Source organism: Lacerta agilis, chromosome 7 (assembly GCF_009819535.1).
Source record: "Lacerta agilis isolate rLacAgi1 chromosome 7, rLacAgi1.pri, whole genome shotgun sequence".
NCBI classification, from domain to species: domain Eukaryota; kingdom Metazoa; phylum Chordata; class Lepidosauria; order Squamata; family Lacertidae; genus Lacerta; species Lacerta agilis.
Genome location: NC_046318.1, coordinates 72,071,327 through 72,094,562, shown reverse-complemented (window position 1 = coordinate 72,094,562; position 23,236 = coordinate 72,071,327). Strand labels below are relative to the sequence as shown.

At 42.3% G+C, this 23,236-nt stretch overlaps 1 protein-coding gene across 1 annotated transcript in view; it reads right to left on the bottom strand.

Moving 5' to 3' along the window:
- Nucleotides 1-23,236, bottom strand: part of COL14A1 (collagen type XIV alpha 1 chain) — a 133,946-nt gene that overhangs the window by 90,865 nt on the left and 19,845 nt on the right. Inside the window, exons 4-7 of the mRNA XM_033155795.1 lie at nt 21,954-22,097; nt 16,540-16,641; nt 2,520-2,675; nt 1,651-1,770 (exon numbers count right to left, since the gene is read on the bottom strand). Coding sequence (XP_033011686.1) covers nt 1,651-1,770; nt 2,520-2,675; nt 16,540-16,641; nt 21,954-22,097 — 522 coding nt within the window. The remainder of the gene's footprint in view (nt 1-1,650; nt 1,771-2,519; nt 2,676-16,539; nt 16,642-21,953; nt 22,098-23,236) is intronic.

The following is a 23,236-nucleotide window of genomic DNA, read 5'->3' as shown; positions in this document are numbered from 1 at the left end:
TAAGCAATCTCTCTCATTCACTCCCCCCCTCTCTCTCACATACAGCATAAAAAACAGTTCACACAATGGCATATATAACACAATTAAAACAAACTGAATTGTATTAAAACAATTTCAGATCCAATACAGAGACTGATTAGCATGTAAAGCACATGCTCTACTACTAACTCCTCAGCAACCTTCCCAAAGACAACAGGGATGTTGAAGAGTGAAAAATTAAATTAAATCAAGGATCTGGGATAATTAGAGGAATATGTATCCAAATGCTGCCCCCGGGGGCAGGGGAACCTTTGGTATGTTATGTCAGTGGGAGTGTGAAGCTGGGATTCCATATGACTAATTGAAGGTCTGAGACTCTTAAGCCTAGTATTGTGATTATTCATTACTCATGGGAAAGACTGGATCCTGTTCAGGGCTGAATCATGGATTGCACTTACTCAAGGGAAATCCTTTAAGTCTCCTCTTTCAACTTACTAAGATTCTAAAGCTAACAGGTATTACTCAGTATCCTTTTAGATGGGCTGCAGTCAGCCTGAGCCAAACCAAACCAATCTGGGATGCAACCTGATGCTCCAAATCTCCTGCAGCATTAGTCTGGGCATAATGCTAAAGTTTAGCAGCTAAACCATGGTTAAGACTATGCAAGAATCTCAAACACAATATTCTCGTCTATTCCTCTGGCACTTAGCAGATTGGGGGAACGGAACCATCTAAGTCCCTTGTTTAAACTAACCACAGTTTGTAAGTTTTGAGCAGGGAACTGTGGTTTGTTTAAACCGCACGTGTGGGTGTGCAACATTTTCTCTCGAGGGTTGCATTCCCTTGAATGTAGCCTATCAGGGGCTGCATGTTGGTGGTTTGTGAGAAAGAGCCCAAAGTGGGTGATGCCAACCCTGTTCTCCTTTGCTTGCTTCCAGTTCAGTGGGCTGCAGGGGATGTCAGAGGTTAGAACCGATCGTCTCATCAAAAGAGGGCTGTTGAACTTTAAGCTGAGGGTCACAAGCTGCCCGTCCCTGGTTTAAGCCATCGTTTGAGCTAACCACAGTGGTTCGGATGCAATGACGAACTGTGGTTAATTTAAACAAGAAATCAGATGCTTCCAACCCCCTCCTTAGAGGTGAACACGGGGCACTGTGTCGTATGCAAGCCTACAGGAAAGGGGCCTTTTAACCAGCATGTCCTGTGCAGCTCCCAACACGATGCTGCCGGCTAAAATAAATAACACATCAATGCAGTAAATTAAGCAGGGACCAACATTTCGTAAGATGCACCCTTCAAAATTGAAATAGTATAACTGATTTGCATCAGCTTGAATAGCTGGGTTGATGTTTTCCTTCCCTATCTCTTTCAATGTAGTGTAGTTATTATTATTATTATTATTATTATTATTATTATTATTATTAACCTAATGGCACCATGTAGAATGATTTAGAGTTCGGCGCATGAATTCCTGCACATACTGCCGACAAAAAACAACAACCCGCCTTTCACTGACCTTATAACCAAACTACAGCAATAACACAGACCCATTTTTACTCCTCATGCAAAAGAATGAATAGGATAACAGATCAAAAGGATAACCGGGGAGCTCTGCACATTATTGAAGTGCATAAAACCATGTTACCTGTTAAGGTGTTCCCACCCTTGTACCTGTTAAGGTGTTCCCACCCTTGTAGGGTAGGTTACGCACTGCATCCAAGACAGCGTCTTTTGTGCTATAGGCATTCAGGTGCCATTCTATCCGTGGGTCGCCGCTGTATTGTGCGAGGCCTGGGGAAAGAAAGGAATGCACACCATCCCATAAGGTTTGCTTACAATACTAACAAAATACCCATCATTATGTTGGGCGATACGCATTTGGAGAGGGTTTGTATATGGCAAGGCTTCGTTCGTGTAGCGAGGTTTGGGCACAATTCTCTGTGTTCGGATAACTGAAATTTTGTATAATGGAGCATTCAGGTAGTGGGACCTGCGAGTATAATCAATCAATCAATTTATTTATCGCATTAGCCCTATGGCCATAGCACATAGTAAAAGACTAGGCAGTAGCCTGACACGATTATGCAGAGAATACAACAGATACAGTTAAAACAATTGGAAGTAAAATCGTACAGGTTAAAACAAATAAAATAAAAAAACACTAGTGGGCGTGACGACAGTGTCCATGTTGGGAATATACATAAGACTAAGGCTAAGGGAAGTTGGCCTAAAAGGTGGTCCTGAGTTTCAGGGCCTGTAATATGTAGATGGCCACTCCACATGAAACCAAGGGGTTGGCATCCACCAGTAGATATTTCATGCGGTCATCATCCCTGGTGATAGTCGGCGGGATTAGAGGGTATAATGTTCTCGCCCATTATTTCAGTGAGAGTTTGAATTGCCACCATATTTTTGCTAATGACATGCAAATAACAAAAACACAGACAAACCTGCAGATGCAAAGAACTAGCAACTCAAGTCACAAGGGGCTGAGTCCCCCCCCCCCCGCCACACACACAAACTACATTTTGAAATATTACCTATTCTTGTTTTTTCAGATCCAACATTGAAGGCAGCAACCAGATTCTCCAGGAAAAGACGCACAAGCCGGAAGTTGAATCTGCCAATACTCCAGGAACCATCCACCAAGATCACTATGTCTGCGATGGCTGGAGTTTTGCATTTAAATTGGTTTTCTGCCAATTACAAAACAGCAAACGAAAGAATTTACTCCATGAAAATTTCCCAATGGAAGTTTTCCCCCCTCTTCCTCCTTTTTAAAATATTATATTTAATATATATGTGTGTGTTTACTATTATATGTTTACAGAAGTATTTTACACACACACACACACACACACACACACACACACACTCTTCTGTAAACATATAACAGAGTTCTTGACTCCAAGGAAGGCTTGCAGAAATTCTCTACCTTCTCAAGAACCTGTTGGGGAGAAAGCAACAGCAATTCATTGTAAGGGTCAGCAGCTGCACTTTCGCAAGAGCAGCCTTCTTGTTAGTCTAGTTAATGGCCTTGTTATATTAATGGGCAAGTCCCTTGCAGGTGACAAAGGAATTGCTCTTCTGTATGACCCAATGACCTTGAAACCCCAGTTTATAATACTGAGCCTCAAGTTAGCTGAGAATGCAAAGATTTCTAACAAATAAAGGCGAGTGGATGGATCTGAAAGGGACAGCAGACGAGAGGGACACCTGACAGGTGCCTGTTAAGTAAGTAAACAGAAGTAAAATCAGAATGAAATACATGCACAGTTGGTCAAATGCAATATAAGAGCAACAGCAGCTGAAAGGTCAATACATATGCAGCCCTAGGACACTTAATAAAAACTATTAACACCTTACAGTATCTCCAAAATGCAGCATTGTCAACACAGCATTATATTGAAAACAGTAGATGCAATCTGATGTGCAGAAGGGCATTGGAAATGGAGGCAATAGCCGCCAGTCTTTATCACAATTTATCTCTTTCTTTCTTTCTTTTTTTAAAGCAACGATGATAGATAACAACAATGCAAGCACATAAAAGCTAATGCAAATACACAAACACGTGTTGCAATGAAAATGTTTTTGTTACAGACACTTACAGCACACAACAGGTTAAATAAAGTACAATAACCGGATCAGTTTGCAAGTGTGCAATTGCAGTTAGGGTATACAACAGGGATAATCTGATGCAAGAAAAGTAAACATGATCTCATTTTCACAATTTTAGCGGACGCATGCTGCGATGGAAGAAAAGGGAAGAATTAATAAATACCAGAAGTGCGACTGTGAGACTCAAGTGAAGCTCATAGGAAGGTTCATGACGCCATTCTAAAGATATTAATTTCAGTAGGGATCAGAGTGATGAGAGTGGAGCTGATGAGCAAGGCTTACATCCTAAGCAGCTTTTTAAACCATGTATATTTTCTTCCTTTATTTTTACTGCTCTGTCTGTAACAACCTGTTCTCCAGCTTGGTCCGTGTATTCCATTGCATTGAAAAAGAGTCTCAGCGAAACCATTGTAGAACCAGTCAGCAACCTGGTGCAATACTTCATATAAAGGCAGGTGGGCTATTTGGGTTTGTAAAACTGGTTTACCCACAAATAGTGAATTTTTCATGCTGAGCTCCACACAGAATTGGCATGCTTGTTTCAGTGCAGGATCTCTCTGGTCCTGCTACCCAAATGATGGTTTTTCATGGGATAAGCGGACCAAGCTGGAGAACAGGTTGTTTTCAGCTCAGTTGAAGATGAATAGGCCTAACTACGGCACCATCTGTTTCTCAAACTTGGGTCTCCAGATGTTGTTGGACTACAACTCCCATCATCCCTAGCTAGCAGGACCCGTGGCCAGGGAGGATGGGAGTTGTGTTCCAACAACAGCTGGGAACCCAAGTTTGGGAAACACTGATATTCTACCCGATACATTTAGATCAGTGTTATGCCACTTAAAACAGTCGTGGCTTCTGCCACAGAAACCTGTTAGCTACACTTAACAGTCAATCCCTCTTCCCAGGGAACTCTGGGAATTAAATCTTTGGCTGAGCTGGGTTAGAACAGGTAATGCAGGCTGAGTTTGAGAATCAACCACCTAAGCTGGCAACTCACTGTATCCTAAACTGCTCATCCCAGTGGACCTTGCCATAGGATTGCCCACAGATCAAATGCATCGAATCGTACTTCAATCAAATTGAATTACCCCATCAGTAAGAAATGGGACCAGGTAAAATACTTGCTTCCACCCATGTATTCCAACTCAAGTAATTAGGAGCAAAATGGTTTAGATCTAATTACTCAGTTTTAAGAGTGCTGTGGATCGAAGCATTAAATCCCTCATGTTCCCATTACACATTTTTAAAGTAGGCTAACTTTGGAATTCACTCATTCTTAGCTCAGAATGATCTGCTTCTTAAGATAGTTACAATTGGTGTGGTGTGTGTTAAGCTATTACAATTATGCAGAAGAAATAAATTCAGCATGGTGATATAAATCATTTTGCAAAATGACAGGAGCTGAGAAAATTTACAACTGCGTTCCTCACAATATTTAATTTCAAAAGTTATCAGAACAAAGCAAGCCATTATTAAATCCCACAAGATTTATATTAACACCCAAGCATTAGTGACTTTGTCCCATATCATATTGCGCTTCCACAGAAGTCTGGAACATCTATAATTCTTCGCAGTTGCAATGAACTTGTTCAAAGCTTCTATTCATAAAACATTTGCTACTTCCGCACACCCACTAAGTTTATATATTTGATTTTCTCCTAGCATTTCACTTGAACTTATCATCGGGCGTTGAGAGATCCTAGAATGGAATGACAATAGTGAGAAATCAAAAACTGCAGATTTATATACAATATACAACAGAGAAAAGATCTTCATCAGAAGCATTTGTTTTTTATTTGTTTAAACACCTCAAAAATGCACTTTCTGACGTTTTAAAGTCAATCCCACTTAAGTCATGTAAAATCTTTTTTTTTTTAATCCACTATCAAACAGTAAAGTGGTACCGTACAGCGATCACAAACTGGTGGTTTGCACAAACAAAATTCTGGCACACGGAGCTACTCAATCGGAATGTGTCAAATGAATAACACAAGCTGACCCACAAACAGGTTTGTATCAATACTGCACAAATGACCCCAAGGCATGCTATCTACAGCATGTTCTACCTTGACACAAGTGATTGCTTGAGTGAACTAGCCCCCTGTTATTGCATTCCTACCTGGAAACCTTTCTAATAAGAGATAGCAGGGATTGAACCTGCGACCCCCTTGACAGGAGCAAGCCAGCAGCAAATTAATTCTTTATTAGTAAAAGCAGGATCTGCACAGGAGTGTCAGGCCTAATGAGCAAAACAACTCATCTCAGGTAGGTCTTGCCCCCATGAAGCAATTGCTGAGACTGAAGGTTCCACAGTCGTCTAAGTCCCCTCCTCTCCAGGGTTTTCCCCCAAGCAATCAGAGATTGCACCTGCACAAAGCTAACTTCTCCTCTGCCCTGTTCATGCCTCTTCTGGTTTAGGGAAAGAAAGGGGTAGGGAACTTGTTGCAGCAGGCGGGGGGACGACACCCCTGACGCTTCACCAGCCTGACCCATCTCTGCCTCCTGGCCTCCTTCCACCCCTGCTTCAGCTTCTGCCTCTGATTCTGGACTTCTCTCTGCCACAGACTCTCCCAGCTCACTAAACCCTGTGATCTCTTCAGCTTCCGACACCTCCTTCTCCCAGTATTCTCCCTCTGACCACTCATCATCGTCCCACCACCAATCCCAGGACTCTGAGCCTTCTTCCCTTGGGGGAAACCCAACTGGTTCCTCCCACCATTCCTCTGTGCCCAACCAGTCCATGACACTCCTAAGAAGAAGAAGAAGAAGAAGAAGAAGAGTTTGGATTTGATATCCCGCTTTTCACTACCCAAAGGAGTCTCAAAGCGGCTAACATTCTCCTTTCCCTTCCTCCCCCACAACAAACACTCTGTGAGGTGAGTGGGGCTGAGAGACTTCAGAGAAGTGTGACTAGCCCAAGGTCACCCAGCAGCTGCATGTGGAGGAGTGAAGACACGAACCCGGTTCCCCAGATTACGAGTCTGCCGCTCCTAACCACTACACCAAACTGGCTCTCTCTCCTACAGATAACCAGGGCTTTTTCCCCCCAGCCAGAACCCATCGGAACTCAGCTCCAGCACCTTTCGGGTGGGCACCATTGCCACTATAAGAGAACAAGGGAGGTGTTCACGGTGAGTTTCGGCACCTCTCTTCCTAGAAAAAAACAGCACTGCAGAAAACACAGCTACTTCGGTCACTGGTCCCAAACACTTACACCTGACACTCTAATGCAAGCGTAAGGAACCTCCAGATATTGTTGCAACTATAACTCCCATAATCTTTCCCACAATGCCATGATGACCATTGACCATGCTGGCTGTGGTTGATGGGACTCGGGAGTCCCACAACATCTAGAGGACCCCAGGAGTTTCCATCCCTGATGATGTCTTCATACTATGCCCATCTGCACTGTGGTGTGTGTTAATAAATATTTTAAATTCTGGTCAGGGTATGACCCTCCACAAAGATAGCGGCTTGCTAAATATGTGATTTCTAGAGAAAGACGACCAGGGCAATAATTGTTTTCTCTTTGTTGGCATGTAGATAAGAGAAGGTTCCACTGTAAGATTTATGGTCTGGTTTTACTAATCATTCATTGATTGCTGCAATTGGCCGTTATTCAGTACCAAGCGCTGAATAGCTATCAACACAGTTTCCAAAAAGGAGTTACCGTATACAGTCCAGAATAAAGTGTTGCTTCCCTCTCCTCGAAATTTATGGGTAATGCTTCGCCTAAAGACAGATGAAAAGAATCCCAAATATTTTTTGTAAAATGAATTAAAAAATATCTATAGACTGAACTGATGCGCAGTTGTTAACAGTCAGCGTAGCAAAGAGGCCATTAATCCACTGAATATTTTTTTGAGGCTGTGGAGCTTCTACGTCCAACTGGTTTTCTTAGTCTGGATTCCAACTCAAACTTGGGTCTTCAAAGCCCTTCATATTTCTTCTTCTTTTCAAGTTGGGGACAGGAGGCCATCTATTTATAATACAGAAGGGCAGGGCAGGAGGTAGGTGCTTGAACTGTCCACATAACAGCCAATGAAATTCGCTTGGGAGAAGAAGGACACAGTGCAACACAACTTCAATGCATTTCGCCTCAGCTCAAAATCCTGGACAAAGAGGTGCATTTTCACCTGGCTGCAAAGTGAAAATAATATTGAAGCAGGACAGCTAAAGAGATCCTCCAGACCGAGACAAGTTTTGTCTGAATTCCAGGCACCGTGGGCAAGGGCTATTGCTTCCATGTGGGGTTCTCAGAAGCAAGCTGCTTGGCCTTGGTTGGAAAAAGCATATGCGGCTAGGCAAATATTTAGTCTGATCCAGGAGAGCTCTTCTTCTAGCTGGGTTATTTCCCTCTGCATGCTCCTGGGCTGCACCACCACTTTTCCATGAGGGGGGGTCAGTCAAGACTGGAAGAGGAAGGAAGCCAGAAATGACTGGCCTACATCAGAAGATGTCACGGACTTGTTGGACGTAGAGGAATCATGGGAGGGACCAGTTGGGGAACAACCAAGGGAAGAAGGCTCAGAGTGGTGGTGGGAGAACGATGAGTGGTCAGAGGGAGAAGAGGAGGTGTTGGAAGATGAAGAGGTTAACAGGGCTTGGTGAGCGGGAAGAGTCTGTGGCAGAGAGAAGTCTGGAACCGGAGGCAGAAACTGAAGCAGGCAAGTGGGATGAGGGAGGCCATGTTGGGAGAAATGTGAACTAAAATACTATTTTTTGCAACGATTTTTTTTTTAAATGCAGAAACGCAGCAAACTGAACTGAAGACTAGAAAAAAATGGGAAGCAGAAAAAACCCGAAATTGCCAGATTTGTCCATCCCTCTTACTAGGTAGTGAAACTAATGTAGTTGTATTTTGTCCTTCTAATTGCATTTTACCATAGATCACCCTGAGCCATGATAAATTCCCGCTGCTCCAATCGGAGCTTGTTGTTTTGTGGGCTGTATTTCAATTAAATACGTGAGATGTCTCTTTTGGCAATAATCTAAAGCAAAAGCCTCCTTGGAACAAAAGCCACAACTGCCTCTTGCAAGCGCTTCAGCTTGTGTGATGCTGTTTTTAATTAATGTTTCTCTTTCCCAGTTTTCTTATAAACTGCTGCGAATGTTTAACTCAAAGTTTAGACTGTAAACTTACGGAATGTTGCCAACACTAACTTTTCACAACCCTTGAACAACAACTGACAATCCTGAATTGGTTTAAAGATCCAACAGAGAGTTTTGTTTGTTTCTAACATTAGGATTGCAAAAGGAATCAGTTCAAAAAAAAATATCAACTTGATCAAAATTGAAATAAGATTAATCACCTTAATCCAGGTATTTCCTAAGTATTGGACTACAAATCCCATCAGGAGGGATAGGAAATCTGCCCCCAGGTGCACAGAAAACTGGTACAAAATGGATGGGGATTGTAGAATTGTAGCATTGAAGGGGACTCCAAGGGCCATCTAGTCCAACCCACTGAAATAATAAATATGTTCCTTTCCTCCAGTGGGGTATAATCACAGTTTTACCAATGAAAGCAAATAGCAGCCTTAGGGGTGGGTGCTTTTCAGTAGGAAAATGATAGGGCAGGGGATTAACTCCCCTTTCCTCGTGTCCTGCAGTCCTGAACCAGAGTCACTTCTGGAACAAATTTATATTATATTTGAAAGACAACTGTAAGCAGTTAAAACCACTAGCAGGGTTATCTGAAGATTTGTAAGATGAAACTGCTACCTATCCAGGTTGAATAATATAATATTTTAGGTAACGATATAACAAGGGTAGGAAACGAAGTGAAATGTAAAGATGTAAGGTTTAATTTTTGTAAACCATCAGACGGGAGGGAGAAGTCGTTAGGCTCAGTTGAGCCAAAGAGATAAAATAAGAGGATATGATGCCACGTAATGTGATTATATGTAAAACCAATTAAAAATAAATTAAAAAGAACCAGAGTCACTTCCTGCCTCCTGCATTTTTTATCATTGCAAAAAAAAAAAGGGAAGAAGTTTCAGTTTTGCAAAACAAAAAACAAAAACAGTTGCCGAATATTCACATCACACCTGGTTTGGTCTTTGATGGAGGCAGCAGCCATGCAGAGCGGCACAGACTAGCACATGCTCCCTGGCTTTGTGCCTGCATCCTAACACAGCACAGCACATTCTGCTTGCTAATGTAGTTTCCAGAGTTGAATAATGTTGGCTGGGAAAAGATTGGGGGGGGGGAATCAGAGACATGCAATTCTGGCCTGCAGCTGCCGATTAGACAGCAGCCACCAGCAAACCTTTTTTTCTTTTTTCTTTTTGAAGCGTTTCTGAGCAGAGGCAGATTGAATGCCATGAGCCCTTGGAATTTTACCAGAAGTTTTCCTCGAGGTCCACATTCTTCTCTCCCTTCAGTTTTTACTAATGACTCTCACAGGGGTCAGCAGAAGGATAACTCCTATTATATACTTTTAACCCTTTGCCGCCTATTACACACACACACACACACACACACACACAACACCCCAAGTGTGATTTTCGTGGCCCTGATTCCAGGAGGAGGTTCTGAGCCTGCCCCAGGCATAGAAAGAACCGTTGGCAGCACTGACCTTAGCTGTTACTTCCCTCCTCCTTCAAAGTTCAGCACCCAGAGGGCAGGCAGGTGGTGGCAAAACTACGGCAGATATTTCTGCCTGAAAAAAATTCACACTTTATCATGCTGTAATAGTAATGTAAACTTACAATAACATATCCACTTGTCTACAAGACAGAGAGATACTAATAGTGCATTAACCTGCTTCACTGATACTGTTACTTTTCACACGCATATTTTCTCTCGATCCATCTGACAGTTGAAGTAGTTATGGGCACTCTGTGACATGCAAACAACAAATTAATTAAGCCTGACAACATTCTTTGGAGACAAGTATTATCATGTGCTTTAAACACAAGGGTGAATGGACATATCAAGTCCAGCCTTCCACTAAAAGCTGGCAACTTAAATTAGATGTTTAGTCTATGTGAAGGATGTCTTAAGATATATCTTGCGTTTTCTTTTCTTTACTTATGAAATTTGGCTAGGGGGACTCTGTGCAGCCAGGAAAAAAGCAACACATTGCAACGTACATACGGGACATATTTGTGAAACAGAATGAGTCGAGAGTACAAAAAGTGTACATATACAGAGATAATGGCTCAAGGATACAACAATGCGAAGTTAGTGGTTTATTTTCTGTATACTACACACCGCAAAAGCGTACCAAACAACACACAGCTAGATCAAAATTTTCTCATACTGATATATGTTATTCTAATGATCAAGAAAGGGTTGTCAATTTTGTTCTCAATGTTATCAGAGCATTTACTTTCCTCTGGGATTAGGGCATATATTACCTGAATGCGCGTGTTTGTGTGTGCATGCTTAGATTAAATTCCTTTTAATTTAAATGGAAACCCCAACAAGTACGGTAACCAAGATTGTCTTTTGCAGCTCTGTCATTCTGTAATCTTTCTGAGGGCACTTATATCCTTGCCAATCAGATGAAAAGGTTTCGCTATAGTTTAATTTTTTAAGGAGAGGAGTTACTATCCTTTCAATGGGTACCTTAGCATTAAGTGCACAGGAGGACTAGATCAGACTAAAAAAATCGACATACTGCTTCGAAAAAAAGTGGCCCTCTTGCTCCTTCCTGGAAGCCTACATGCAGTTCAGAAATGCAACAGTCCAAATGACGTGTTAGGCCTAATGTACAGTGGAACCTTGGTTCTCGAACTTAATCCGTTCTGGAAGTCTGTTCGACTCCTGAAACAATTCGGAAACCAAGGCACGGCTTCTGATTGCCTGCAAGAGATTCCTGCACTCAAGCAGAAGCCACATCGGACATCCAGCTTCCGAAAAACGTTCAAAAACAGGAATACTTACTTTTCAGCATTCAGGAGCCAATTTGTTCGTCAACCAAGCCATTCGAGAACCAAGGTTTGACTGTACTACATTCAGCTATATCTCTGCACACACACACACACACACACACACACACACACACAATTGTTACTGGAATGGCTGCACAAAGGGACTCTCTCTCTAGCTACAATCCCAATAAAATCTCTCCCCTTCCCCGTGGTGTAATTAGCACCCAGGGACGAAAACTCATGTTGGCATAGATGGGAGCTTTTTTTCTAAAACTAACTGTGCAAAGGGTTGGGGGGATGGTTGTAGAAGTGTTTTTTTGTTTGGGAGGGAAGGGTTAATACACCCCACCTCATGTGTTGAGGTCTCCATGAGAATCCGGGAGGCTATTGTCTAGTTGTTGTTTTTAAACCCAGGTTTTAATCATTCTGAAAAACTGGGTGTCATCAACCTATGAACTTGGCTTCCTCTATGATTCCAGATCACTTATGAATACCTTAATAACATGTTTATAACTCACCATCTGAAGGAGCGTCTCCACCCCCATCACTTAGCCCGGACACTGAGGTCCTCCTCTGAGGGTCTTCTGCTGGTTCCCTCACTCCGAGAAGCAAAGTTGCAGGGAACCCGGCAGAGGGCCTTCTCGGTAGTGGCGCCCTCCCTGTGGAACACCCTCCCTTCAGATGTCAGGAGATAAAAAAGACACCTGAAGGCAGCCATGTATTGATAACTTTTAATGTTTTATGTTTTACTATGTTTTATATATGCTGTAAGCTGCTCAGAGTGGAAGGGGAAACCAAGCCACATGGGCAGGGTATATAAATATATTATTATTATTATTATTATTATTATTATTATTATTATTATTATTCTGTCAAAAATGATCTCAAGGCAAGGTGCACAATTCAATCAAAGCAGCAGGTTTAGCATCAGAGTTTTCCTTCTCCTAGATGGGCTCCCTTCCTAGCTGGGCAAGCCCCATCTGCCCCTCACTTCCCTCTAGGGCACATTCAGAAATTGCCCTCTTGACCATTGAACCCACCATTAGTTTCATCCACTCAATCCGGTGGAGCCTATCTTCACACGCAAGTGAGGTACCCAACTCACCAATGGACCAGACATATGAATAAACATGTGAGAATACTTTCACACTGCAAATGTTGGGTGTGCCCGCCCTTAGTCTCTGTTCCAGTGATGGCAAACCTGAAGCCTTCAAGATACCGTTGAAATCCGACAACAGCCGAGCAACACCTGGAAGACCACAGGGTCCCCATCCCTGTTCTCCATCACACTGCTTTTTCCACAGCTTGCGTGTGGAAAAGAAACAGCCATAAATACACTGACATATGTTGATTTCTTTTCCATACAGAGAAGTTTATGTTGTGCCGGCATCGTAGTATCAGGGGCAAGTCCTTTAAACAGAATTATTACTCCTTGGCCTAAAGAATATAGCTAAGTCTCACACTGATAGTCAACCCCCCCCCATAAACATTTTTATATGTCTTCAAAAAGAAATTGGAACTTGTACAACTTCTAAATGAAACTGACGCTTCAGAGCCCCTGCAGCTGTCCGCCAAGTTAAGTCTTGTTCCACCGAAATAACTGGAGCAACATAGTTGGAGAACCATGACAAGACAACCAGACACAAGGCAACAGAAAAGGCTTTTTTGGAGAGGCACCAAAGGCATTTAAGAGTTTCATGCCACGTGTACTCAGGAACGGTGAGAGCAGAAAGAGCCCACTGCCCCTTTTATCTTGCACAGAAAAGATTTTTCAACGCGGCGAAGCTCAGGAAAGCGACCGAAGGAATCGCACTCTTGTTTGAAGAGAGCAGCTGATCCTGGCAAAATGACTTGAGAGGACTAATGAGCCATTGAGCTTAAAACTGGGGAAGCGTGAAGAGAAGCTAAGTGCCTGGCCAGGGAAGGTTGAGGATAGAAACCAGAAGAACAGAGACTCTTTTGATGATTGAACACTCTATAAACCGTGGTTACATTTCCAGGGAGCTCCCACCAGTCATTAGTAAAGAAACCATTTGCCTTTCAGGACATCAGCACTGGACTCACCTGTCCAGGTCAACGTTCATCATTAGCTTTCCAATAGCGGCTACAAAAAAAAGAGAGCCTCTGAGCCTTCTAGGGCTGAACAATTTCATTGCTCTTATTACGCAACCTATTCTGCATTTTATGTTTTTGTTCATAAATCGACCGGGCTATGTTCATTCTGAAGGGTGGTGTATACTTTGGTTCCTCTTCAGATCGTATAAATCTTTCACCTTTTACATTCCAAATACTGACTAAATAAAGGCGATTACTTTCCTCTCTTTGTCCCCAGCATGTAGTATTCATTCAAAGGGATACTAACTCTCTAAAAAGGAGATTTCACTTTGCCACTGATAGATCGATTCGCCATGAATCTGTGTAACCCTCACCCTGTTCCTAGAGAGCAGTGCTATGCATGTATACTTGAAAGTGTGGGATGGAAAAGAGGACAGGAGCAGTCAAACACAACTTTTGCTAGAGTAGACATAAAGGTTGTCTCAGTCCTCCAGCCAGAACTTCCTGCCTTCCTGGACTGAGACAAAACTTCCTTGTATGTAACTTGAGATGGGTGCGGCCTCTCCTTCAAGAACCACAGGCCGGGCCTCCATTTTGTCTCTTCAGTCTTCTCTCTCTCATTGCCATCTTAACAGCAGCATTACTAAGATGCACCCTTGGCTCTAGGCCAAGAGAAGAAAAGGGGGACTTTCACCCATAAGGAGATAGTCACCACATGTATACTGTTTAGTAACTTTTAAGTCTGCCTCTGGGATCCTTTGTGTGAACAGATGATTTCTTGTGAGTAAACGTTTTATACTTTACTGAAGACTGTGTAGTGTCTTATTAAAAGATGGATTAAAAGGGGAAGACACCAGGATAATATTTCTAATGACTCTAGCGAGTCTGTGCAAGCTATCCGCTGTGTGTGTGCTAAAAAGGGAATGTTAACTCTGCAGATATTATAGAACTTGTAAACACAAGTTGGGACAGGATATCTTAAACAATATATCCTCCACCACATCCCTTAACATTCCCACAGAAAGCACATCCCACTGGGGTCAATGGAGCTTACTCCCAAGTAAGCGTGCTTAGGACTAGTCTGACGGAGCAATCCAAACTATAGGAAGCCAGCCTGATTTACGCTCAGCTAAATTATGCCAGTGTAACTCACCTGTATTCAAAACTCAGTTCAGGAGCAGAGCTACTTCCAGCTGAGCCAACCTTTTATTATTATTATTATTATTATTATTATTATTATTATTATTATTGTTATTATTTGTATACCGGCCTTCATCCCAAGATCACAGGGTGGTTCACAACATAGAAATACAAAATGAGAACACATGATACATAATAAAGCAAAAACTACCCCCCTCCCAGAAACACAAAGGCCATATATTGGTTAATTAGCCAAAGGCCGGGTTATAGAGAAATGTTTTCACCTGGTTCCTAAAGATATGTCATGAAATTGCAGTATCTATGGCTGAGACAGCTCAGTTAACCTATTCCAGAATCAGCTCATTCCCTGGGGATCTTCAGTTTGGATTACTTCCTAAATCCATCTAAAATAATGGCTGATGGACATATCTCTGGGTAGTGAATCCTTAGTAAGTCTCTGGCATGGATTCTGGACACATCTTTCTATGTTTTCCTTCTGTATTTAAGATACTTACTTGACACTTTAGTATGACCAATACTGCTCAAAAGCAAAGTATTTTTTAATGGTAACCCAAAAATAAGCCAGACTCTCTCCAGCATGCAATAAAAGAGATAAGGACAAATTTTCCCCACCAGCATACAAACCTGAAAAGACAGAGGATTTCAGAAGTCTTGAGGTTGGAAATCTTAGGCTCTTGCATGTGCTTATTCTTTGCAAATTACTGCTAATGGGGGTCTAATTACTTTGGAATGCTGTTTTTTTTAAAAGGTGTTTTGAATTCTATAATAGCATGAAAAAATACCTGATTTGCTCCCAGAAGCTATTTAAGCACAAAGCATGTCTCATTATAAACGTAATCTACACTGGCACACAAAGATACCATTACCCTCACAAACCTAGTTTGTTAATCAGAAAATGACATCATTCTCGCAACAAAAGTGCTTGCTTGCCCAAGGCTTATGTATCGGGGAGAGTTGACTGGCATGGAGTTAAGCATGCTGTTTTCCAAGGACACATTCAGGTTGGTCTTTATCTTAATGGACAACCCAACATCCTAACCTTGCTTGGCCAAGTCTATGGATGGGGGAGGATTTTGGTCCTTTCCACAATTTGAAGAAAACTTCCCAACTCCACATCTGGTGGACCATGCTCAGATTGGAATGTAGACTTGCGGCACAGCTCTACTTTTACAAACACCACTCCTAAATTCGCTGCTAAATTAACAGGTGTGCAGAGCACTGAAACTGAACCAAAATAAATTATCGTTACTGATGTGTAGCATTTTGCTCTTATAATAATTAACAGTGTATTTAAAAAGTCACTGGTGTGAGTAATGGTTGAAACAGAACAAAACGAAATGTTGGCTTGCAACAATGCTCACAATGTACCATGTTTTTCCATGTATTGGATGCCCCCAATGTATGGACTAAAATTTAAGAAAATGGGGGAGATGGCACAGAGTTGTTCAGCTTTTTTTTACAGAAGATTGCCCAGAGTTGTTCAGCTTTTTTAGGGGGGGGGGTTGCCGAAAATCGCTCATCATGCACACATCTCAAATCCGCCTCTCATCTGTCCCCTCACCAGCAGAAGCTGCCAATCGCCCTCCCAATCGCCGCAGCAACAGCCAATCAACACCAGGCCTTGACGCAGCCACCAATAACACGCCCAATAGCCGCTGTCAGCCGTGGCAGCAACCAATCAAATGCCTGCCCTATGTATCCATGTATAAGACAAACCCCACTTTTTAGCATACTTTTAAAAGAAAAAAAACCCCTAGTCTTATACACGGGAAAGTACGGTATATTACAACGTGGTCTGTTTTAGAAAACATTGCCATGTTACATTGCTTTCCCCACAAACTCTGACCTTCTACTTCTGGAAGTTGTGTACTTTCAATATCCTTCGTTGGGATGGGGGGCTTCACCTTGGGTTTTCCTGAGGTCTCCTTCTTCTTCTCAATATCTTTAACTGCAAAGGTGGAGAGAGTTAGAACAGGAACACCTAAGCATAACAAATCCTGCGCCCCAGTGATAAAATGGGCTTCTTTAGATGACATTACCATGTTGTGCTACATGAGGCAGTTTGCATTCCATTTCTCCCATGTTCTAATTTTGAATTCTGTTGTCGCCAACATATGTACATTACATATATTAAAATGTTTAGGCTTCTTTTGGGTCCATAGCAGCTGCCAAATAATTTTTTGGCAAAAATGGAATAAAACAGTTTTTTAAAAAAGAAGATGATGAAGAAGGAGGAAGGAATGAAAATAAACGGTTCGCCAGCAAAATGAGCAGAATTTGCATTTGGCAGGCATCAGGTCAGCGAAGGTTTGTCTCGCTTAGCACAATGCACGACTGAGTCCCAATCTGCACAAGACATTGAATACAACAGAGCTTAACTCTAGCACCCAAGGCCAGCCCATGTGAAAAGAGTCTTCCGGAGTCCCAGACTTGTGGGACAGATGTCACAAATTCCTCTCTCTGAGCCGTTCATAATGTCCAAATCTGGTGAGCAGAGAACCAACTCAAAAAGGCATGACTGATTTGAATATTCAGAGAACGCAATGGGACAAAGGTAGCGAGCATTATTTTAGGTACCTAAACCCTAAAAGGCTTTATAAACCTAAACCAACCCCTTAACTATTGCCTAATAGTGAATACAGTGCTAATGAAAGTCTTGTCTTTTTTCCAAACTGTAATGAAGAAAAATGGTTCTTGGCGTTTGTGCCAGATTATTTTAATGTTACCCTTATCTGTTCTTCATTAGACTAGAAACAACCCTTTCAGATGCTTCTTATATCTCTGAATTCTTTAAAAAAAAACAAAAAAAAACCGTTGTCATCAGTCTCCTCTGAATCCTCTCCAATTTGTACAGTCTTCCTAAAATGTGGAAAACTAAATATAGTCTTTCGGATTATACTGCAGCAAGACCATGCCGTTATTATTGTGTAACCGACTTAATAAAAGCCATCTATTAAAAGCATTTGTTGGGGAGGAGGTGGCTGCATCTTATTAAAAAATCATGTTCTGCTCATGGCCTTCTTTCAGTCATGCTACTGATCTGTCAGTTATACATTTCCCCTTTTGTATTTTTCATCCTTCCTTTGGGCCTTTTCACATATTATGGCTTGCTAGTGAAAAAACGCTCTTAAAGGCATCACAACCAAACCTTGGTTACAAAGTGAGGATATACGCCATACACTTAATTTGCAAACACAAGTTCGTAAAACTCCAGTTTGTTCACACATTATTTTATTCTCTTGTTACTCAGGCTGCTTTAAATATGCATTTTATGTTTGACTTCCTTTAGTAATGTTTTCTTTTGAAATGTTTAAGGTAGGAAAAAAACTTTGCTGCATTTAAATCTGAATTTTGTAGCTGACCTCCTTTGTAATGTTTTATTTTGAAATCTTTGAGATGGTGTTTTAGTTTCCTGTTAGCTCTGTTGCTTTGAATGTATACTTTCTTCAGTATTGCTTTATTGTGGATTGTTTTCCTTCAGTGTTTTAATGTACCTTGTAAACCGCTTTGAGATTTAGATCTTAAAACATGTAAAGCGGTATAGAAATGAAATGAAAAATAATATTTATGTGAATCAGCTGCTAAAATAAAGATGAATCTCAGTGGTCTTAAGAAATGTTAACTATATACCACATTTCTCAGTGAGTTGCTGTTTGTCTCTTGAAGCAAAAGCAGTCACAGGGCACCTTAAAGACTAACAAAGTATTAAGTTTTTGTGGACTGCAGTCTACTCTAACAGATGTATGTCCTGTTATCCTGAGTTTCAAGTATATCTACACTTGGGGTAAGGGTTGGTGGGGGAATTATTTTATTTATTAGATTTATATACTGCACTTCATCAAAAGATCTTGGGGCGTTTCACAAGGTAATACATTCTTCATCATGCTCCATGTGTTAATTGGCTTACCGATGTTGGTATTCCTGTGTTGTCAACACAATTGTGTTTATTTTTTGTGAATTACCACTGTTAAGAAGACACTTATCACTGTGTCTACCTTTTAGCATTTCATTTCCCTCTGACTTCACTGTTTCCCACCTCCTCCCAGTGCCAACCATGTTCCATCCTCTTCCCTATGCTTTTTAATATCTATATGAAGCCGCTGGGAGAGATAATCAAGGGGTTTGGGCTGGGTGTCCATCAGTATGCGGATGACACCCAGCTCTACCTCTCTTTTAAATCAGAACCAGTGAAGGTGGTGAATGTCCTGTGTGAGTGCCTGGAGGCGGTTGGAGGATGGATAGCAGCTAACAGATTGAGGTTGAATCCTGACAAGACAGAAGTACTGTTTTGGGGGGACAGGGTGTGAGCGACTACCTGGTCCTGAATGGGGTAACTGTGCCCCTGAAGGACCAGGTGTGCAGCCTGGGAGTCATTTTGGACTCACAGCTGTCCATGGAGGCACAGGTTAATTCTGTGTCCAGGGTGGCTGTCTACCAGCTCCATCTGGTATGCAGGCTGAGGCCCTACCTGCCCGCGGACTGTCTCGTCAGAGTGGTGCATGCTCTAGTTATCTCCCACTTGGACTACTGCAATGCGCTCTATGTGGGGCTACCTTTGAAGGTGACCCAGAAACTACAACTAATCCAGAGTGCGGCAGCTAGACTGGTGACTGGGAGTGGCCACCGGGATCACATAACACCGGTCCTGAGAGATCTGCATTGGCTCCCAGTACGTTTCCTGAGCACAATTGAAAGTGTTGGTGCTGACCTTTAAAGCCCTAAATGGCCTCGGTCCTGTATACCTGAAGGAGCGTCTCCACCCCCATTGTTCAGCCCAGACACTGAGATCCAGTGCCGAGGGCCTTTTGGTGGTTCCCTCATTGCGAGAAGTGAGGTTACAGGGAACCAGGCAGAGGGCCTTCTCGGTAGTGGCACCCGCCCTGTGGAACGCCCTCCCATCAGATGTCAAGGAAATAAGCAGCTATCCTATTTTTAAAAGACATCTGAAGGCAGCCCTGTTTAGGGAAGTTTTTAATACTGAATGCTGTATTGTTTTTAACACTCGATTGGGAGCCACCCAGAGTGGCTGGGGAAACTCAGCCAGTTGGGTGGGGTATAAATAATAAATTATTATTATTGTTATGTGTACATATTTACTTGCAACACAGGATAACTGAGGTCTGCAAAAGCTTATGACATGGCAAACATGTCAGTCTTTAAGGTGCCCACAGAACTCTTTCTCATTTACACCACATCCACATTTAAGACAGAAAAGGCGGGCTCCGAGAGGCACAAGATGTCTGATCTCATTCAGACAAGCCGTTATGCTGCCATGAGGATGTCTCGCTGCAGCCAATAAAAACAGACCAAAGCCAAGCTGTGGAATATACTGTCAGCCTTGCATTCTAAATCACACTGTCAACCTTGCTTTTCCGGTGGAATTAAGCAACTCTGAAAACAACCACAGCTAATAACTCAGAGCCTGGATCAACCATTCAACAGTTTGCTCTTTAACTTTAAAGCAGCATGTGGCTTGGCGAGTTTCTTGCGTCGGGGTGTTATATCAAGTAATACAGCCAGTTACGTTGCGAAATGGCTCTGAGAGAGCTTGGTCCAGGTTCTCTTCATCAGCAATGATCAAGCCTCTGCCAATGGACACAGGGTTTCCTTCTAGGTCCAGACTCGTATATTTTAGGGGCAAACACGTGGTCACTGCCACTGACCCACCAATGGGCACAGAAATGAGCTAGAGAGAGCACTCCCCACAAGAGGCAGAGACACGGAAGGGAAGATCGGATTGCCTATCAGATAAGCGTCCAAGTCACACCATTCGGTTATAGAAAAGGAGAGCCTGCTCTGTGAGCTCGTCAGGGATGTCACAGGCTACCAAAATCTCTGAGCAAATGCACACACCACACATATTGGATCCCACCTGTACCCTGATTTACATCTGACGGGAATCGGGAAAGAAAATGGTGCCCAGGAGTATTTTTGTGCAGAATTGTCAAGGGGGGTGATTTGTTGTTGTTGTAAAATCCTTTTAAAAATCTGAAGAAGCTCAACAACTTCAACCGAATAAAATAAAATTATAAAGGCTCAACAACTTTGTCCGAATTTTCACTTTTGGGAATATGGCAACCCTAGTATATGCTCCAGCTCAGAGTTTTCTAAGATCGGTGTCTGGAGTTGGGAAAACTCACACAGGTACCTTAGGACTCCGTATTATGTACAGTGGTACCTCGGTTTTTGAACATCTCCATTGATGAACATTTCGGTTTTCGAACGTCGTAAACCCAGAAGTAAATGCTTCAGTTTTTGAATATGCCTCGGAAGTCAAACATGCTACGAGGCTTCCACTGAGTGCAAGATCCTGTGCCTTAGCTGTCGGCTATTGAGTTTTCAGTTTTTGAATGTTTCAGAACTCGAACGGTCTTCCGGAACGAATTACGTTCGAAAACCGAGGTACCACTGTACTGTGATTGGCACATAAGAAAGACAGAATCTGCCATATACCAATTGGGAACGTTGGTCCATTTAGCTTAGTATGGTCTACACTGACTGGCAGCAGCCCTCCAGAGGCCCATACAGTGGCAGCCCTAGCTGGAGATGTTGGGAATTGAACCTGCAACCTTCTGCATGTTGCTCTACGTAGCTCTACTGTTGAGCTATGGGCCTTCCCCAAAGGCAGTGGTTCTCCAGAGCCTTATGCAGGGGGTCTTTCCCACCACTTATTAGTTAGTATTTTAAACTATCACTTTCCCCATCCTCATTTTTTTTATGGTGTAAGTGATTGAACTTGGAACATGCAAAGCATGGAGCTATGAGCTGGAACTGGAGAAGCTGGAGTTCTCTAAGTATTAAATAAGGTATGGCTGCATTGCCCAGGGAAGAGCTTAGAGGGTGCAAATCAATGTCACACTATTACTATCATTCCATAATCACAAGCATTTCTGCTTGCCAGACGGAATGAACTCTCCACTTTTCCTGCTACACACTGTTCTGGAGGTTCTCTTGCCCTTCCACCAAGCTGATTTGCGGGTTGTGTTGGAAGTGGGGGGTAAGCCCCAGTTGCACTAGCAGGACTCATTGCAGTGGCTCCTGTTAACACAACTGTTTTGTTGAATCTGGCTCCCCATGTCTGCACCAGCCTTGGGGGCGTTTCTTTTCTACTTTGGATCCTTGATTCCAAGACTCTGCAGTGTGATGACAGGCAAGAAAGCACACATTCCACTTTGCAAAACACATTTCAAATGCTCATCTCGAAAACCAGCTACTTGCAAAGCCCTGCGAGAAACGGAGATAACGGGAGAGAAAACATACTTCGGAACTGGCCTTGAGCCGCTTTGCTTTCCTGATCCTTAGCAAGCGCCACAATCTGAACCGTATAACCCTGATCGGGGATAAGGCCTTGAATAATTGCTTTGTTTGCATTGTTTTGAAGAGTGAGCTCGTTGGTTTTTCCACCTGCCAAAAGGGGAAAAAAAGACCAGAGTTGCATTTTTAATTTAAAAACAAAAATTGCACAGAGATCCACATTTTTGTATGTGCATGCAATGTTCCCATTTCGTAAAGGCAACATAAATCCACAGTTAAACTATATAAACACGCAAAGCTGTCTTATATCAAATCAGAACGGTCCCATTTGTTCCAGAACTTTTTTTGTGTAACTTCCCAAGGAAAAAGGCACTCTGCATTCCATTACCCGCACCCCACCCAAACCCCTCCAAAATCCTAAAGTAGTTATTAAAGCCTCTTTAGATTCCAGCTTGGATATGGAGATACATAAATAAGTAGCTCTATGCATTCATATATTCCTCGACACAATACGATACTTCCTAGACATAAGTTGGAACATACAACTTTTAATCATGTTTCTACCTGTCTCCTCATTGGGGAATTACTCATTAATCCTTTGCAATCATAAGCAGCAAAGTTACAGAGCCTTGAGCAATCTGGAATCCCTTTCCATAACATGAAGCACAACATGAAGCTGAAATGCATACACTACAAAACACAAGGGGTGGATTCTGTATGGCTGGATATCAACCCCAAATAAAAAGTGCTGCTTGTAGAAAACTAGCATGTCAAGAACATACATTCCTAAGGCAACATTCAAGAATGATTTCTTGACCCACATTATGAAGCTGTATGTGCAGGTCCTGCTTTATGAAAACAATGGAAGTTGTTCATTAGACAAGTGTTTGCATAGCAAGTTGATGAGTTCCGTTCGCATAATGAGTTGATGAGTTCCATTGATTCCTATTGGGAAATTTCTAATGTGTTCCAAACCACAGACTCTGCAGTGCATAGAGTGAGGTTTGGGTACAAATTCCTTGTGTTTGCATGGGTGAATTTTTGCACAGTGAACATTCGTAAAGTGGGACCTGTGTGTATTATTTTTGAGAATTCATAGCTGCTGAACTTTAGAGTCATATTGGCATGTAGCAAGGGGGCATAACACACCACCCCTAATATCACCAAATGCAAATGGACAAGGTCTGTTTATAAGGGAGTAGGAAATGGTGGAGAAATCTGATTTGGCTTCATTTAAAGTCAAATCTATCAAATGTGAAACAAAATAGAAAATTCTTTTCAGTAGCACC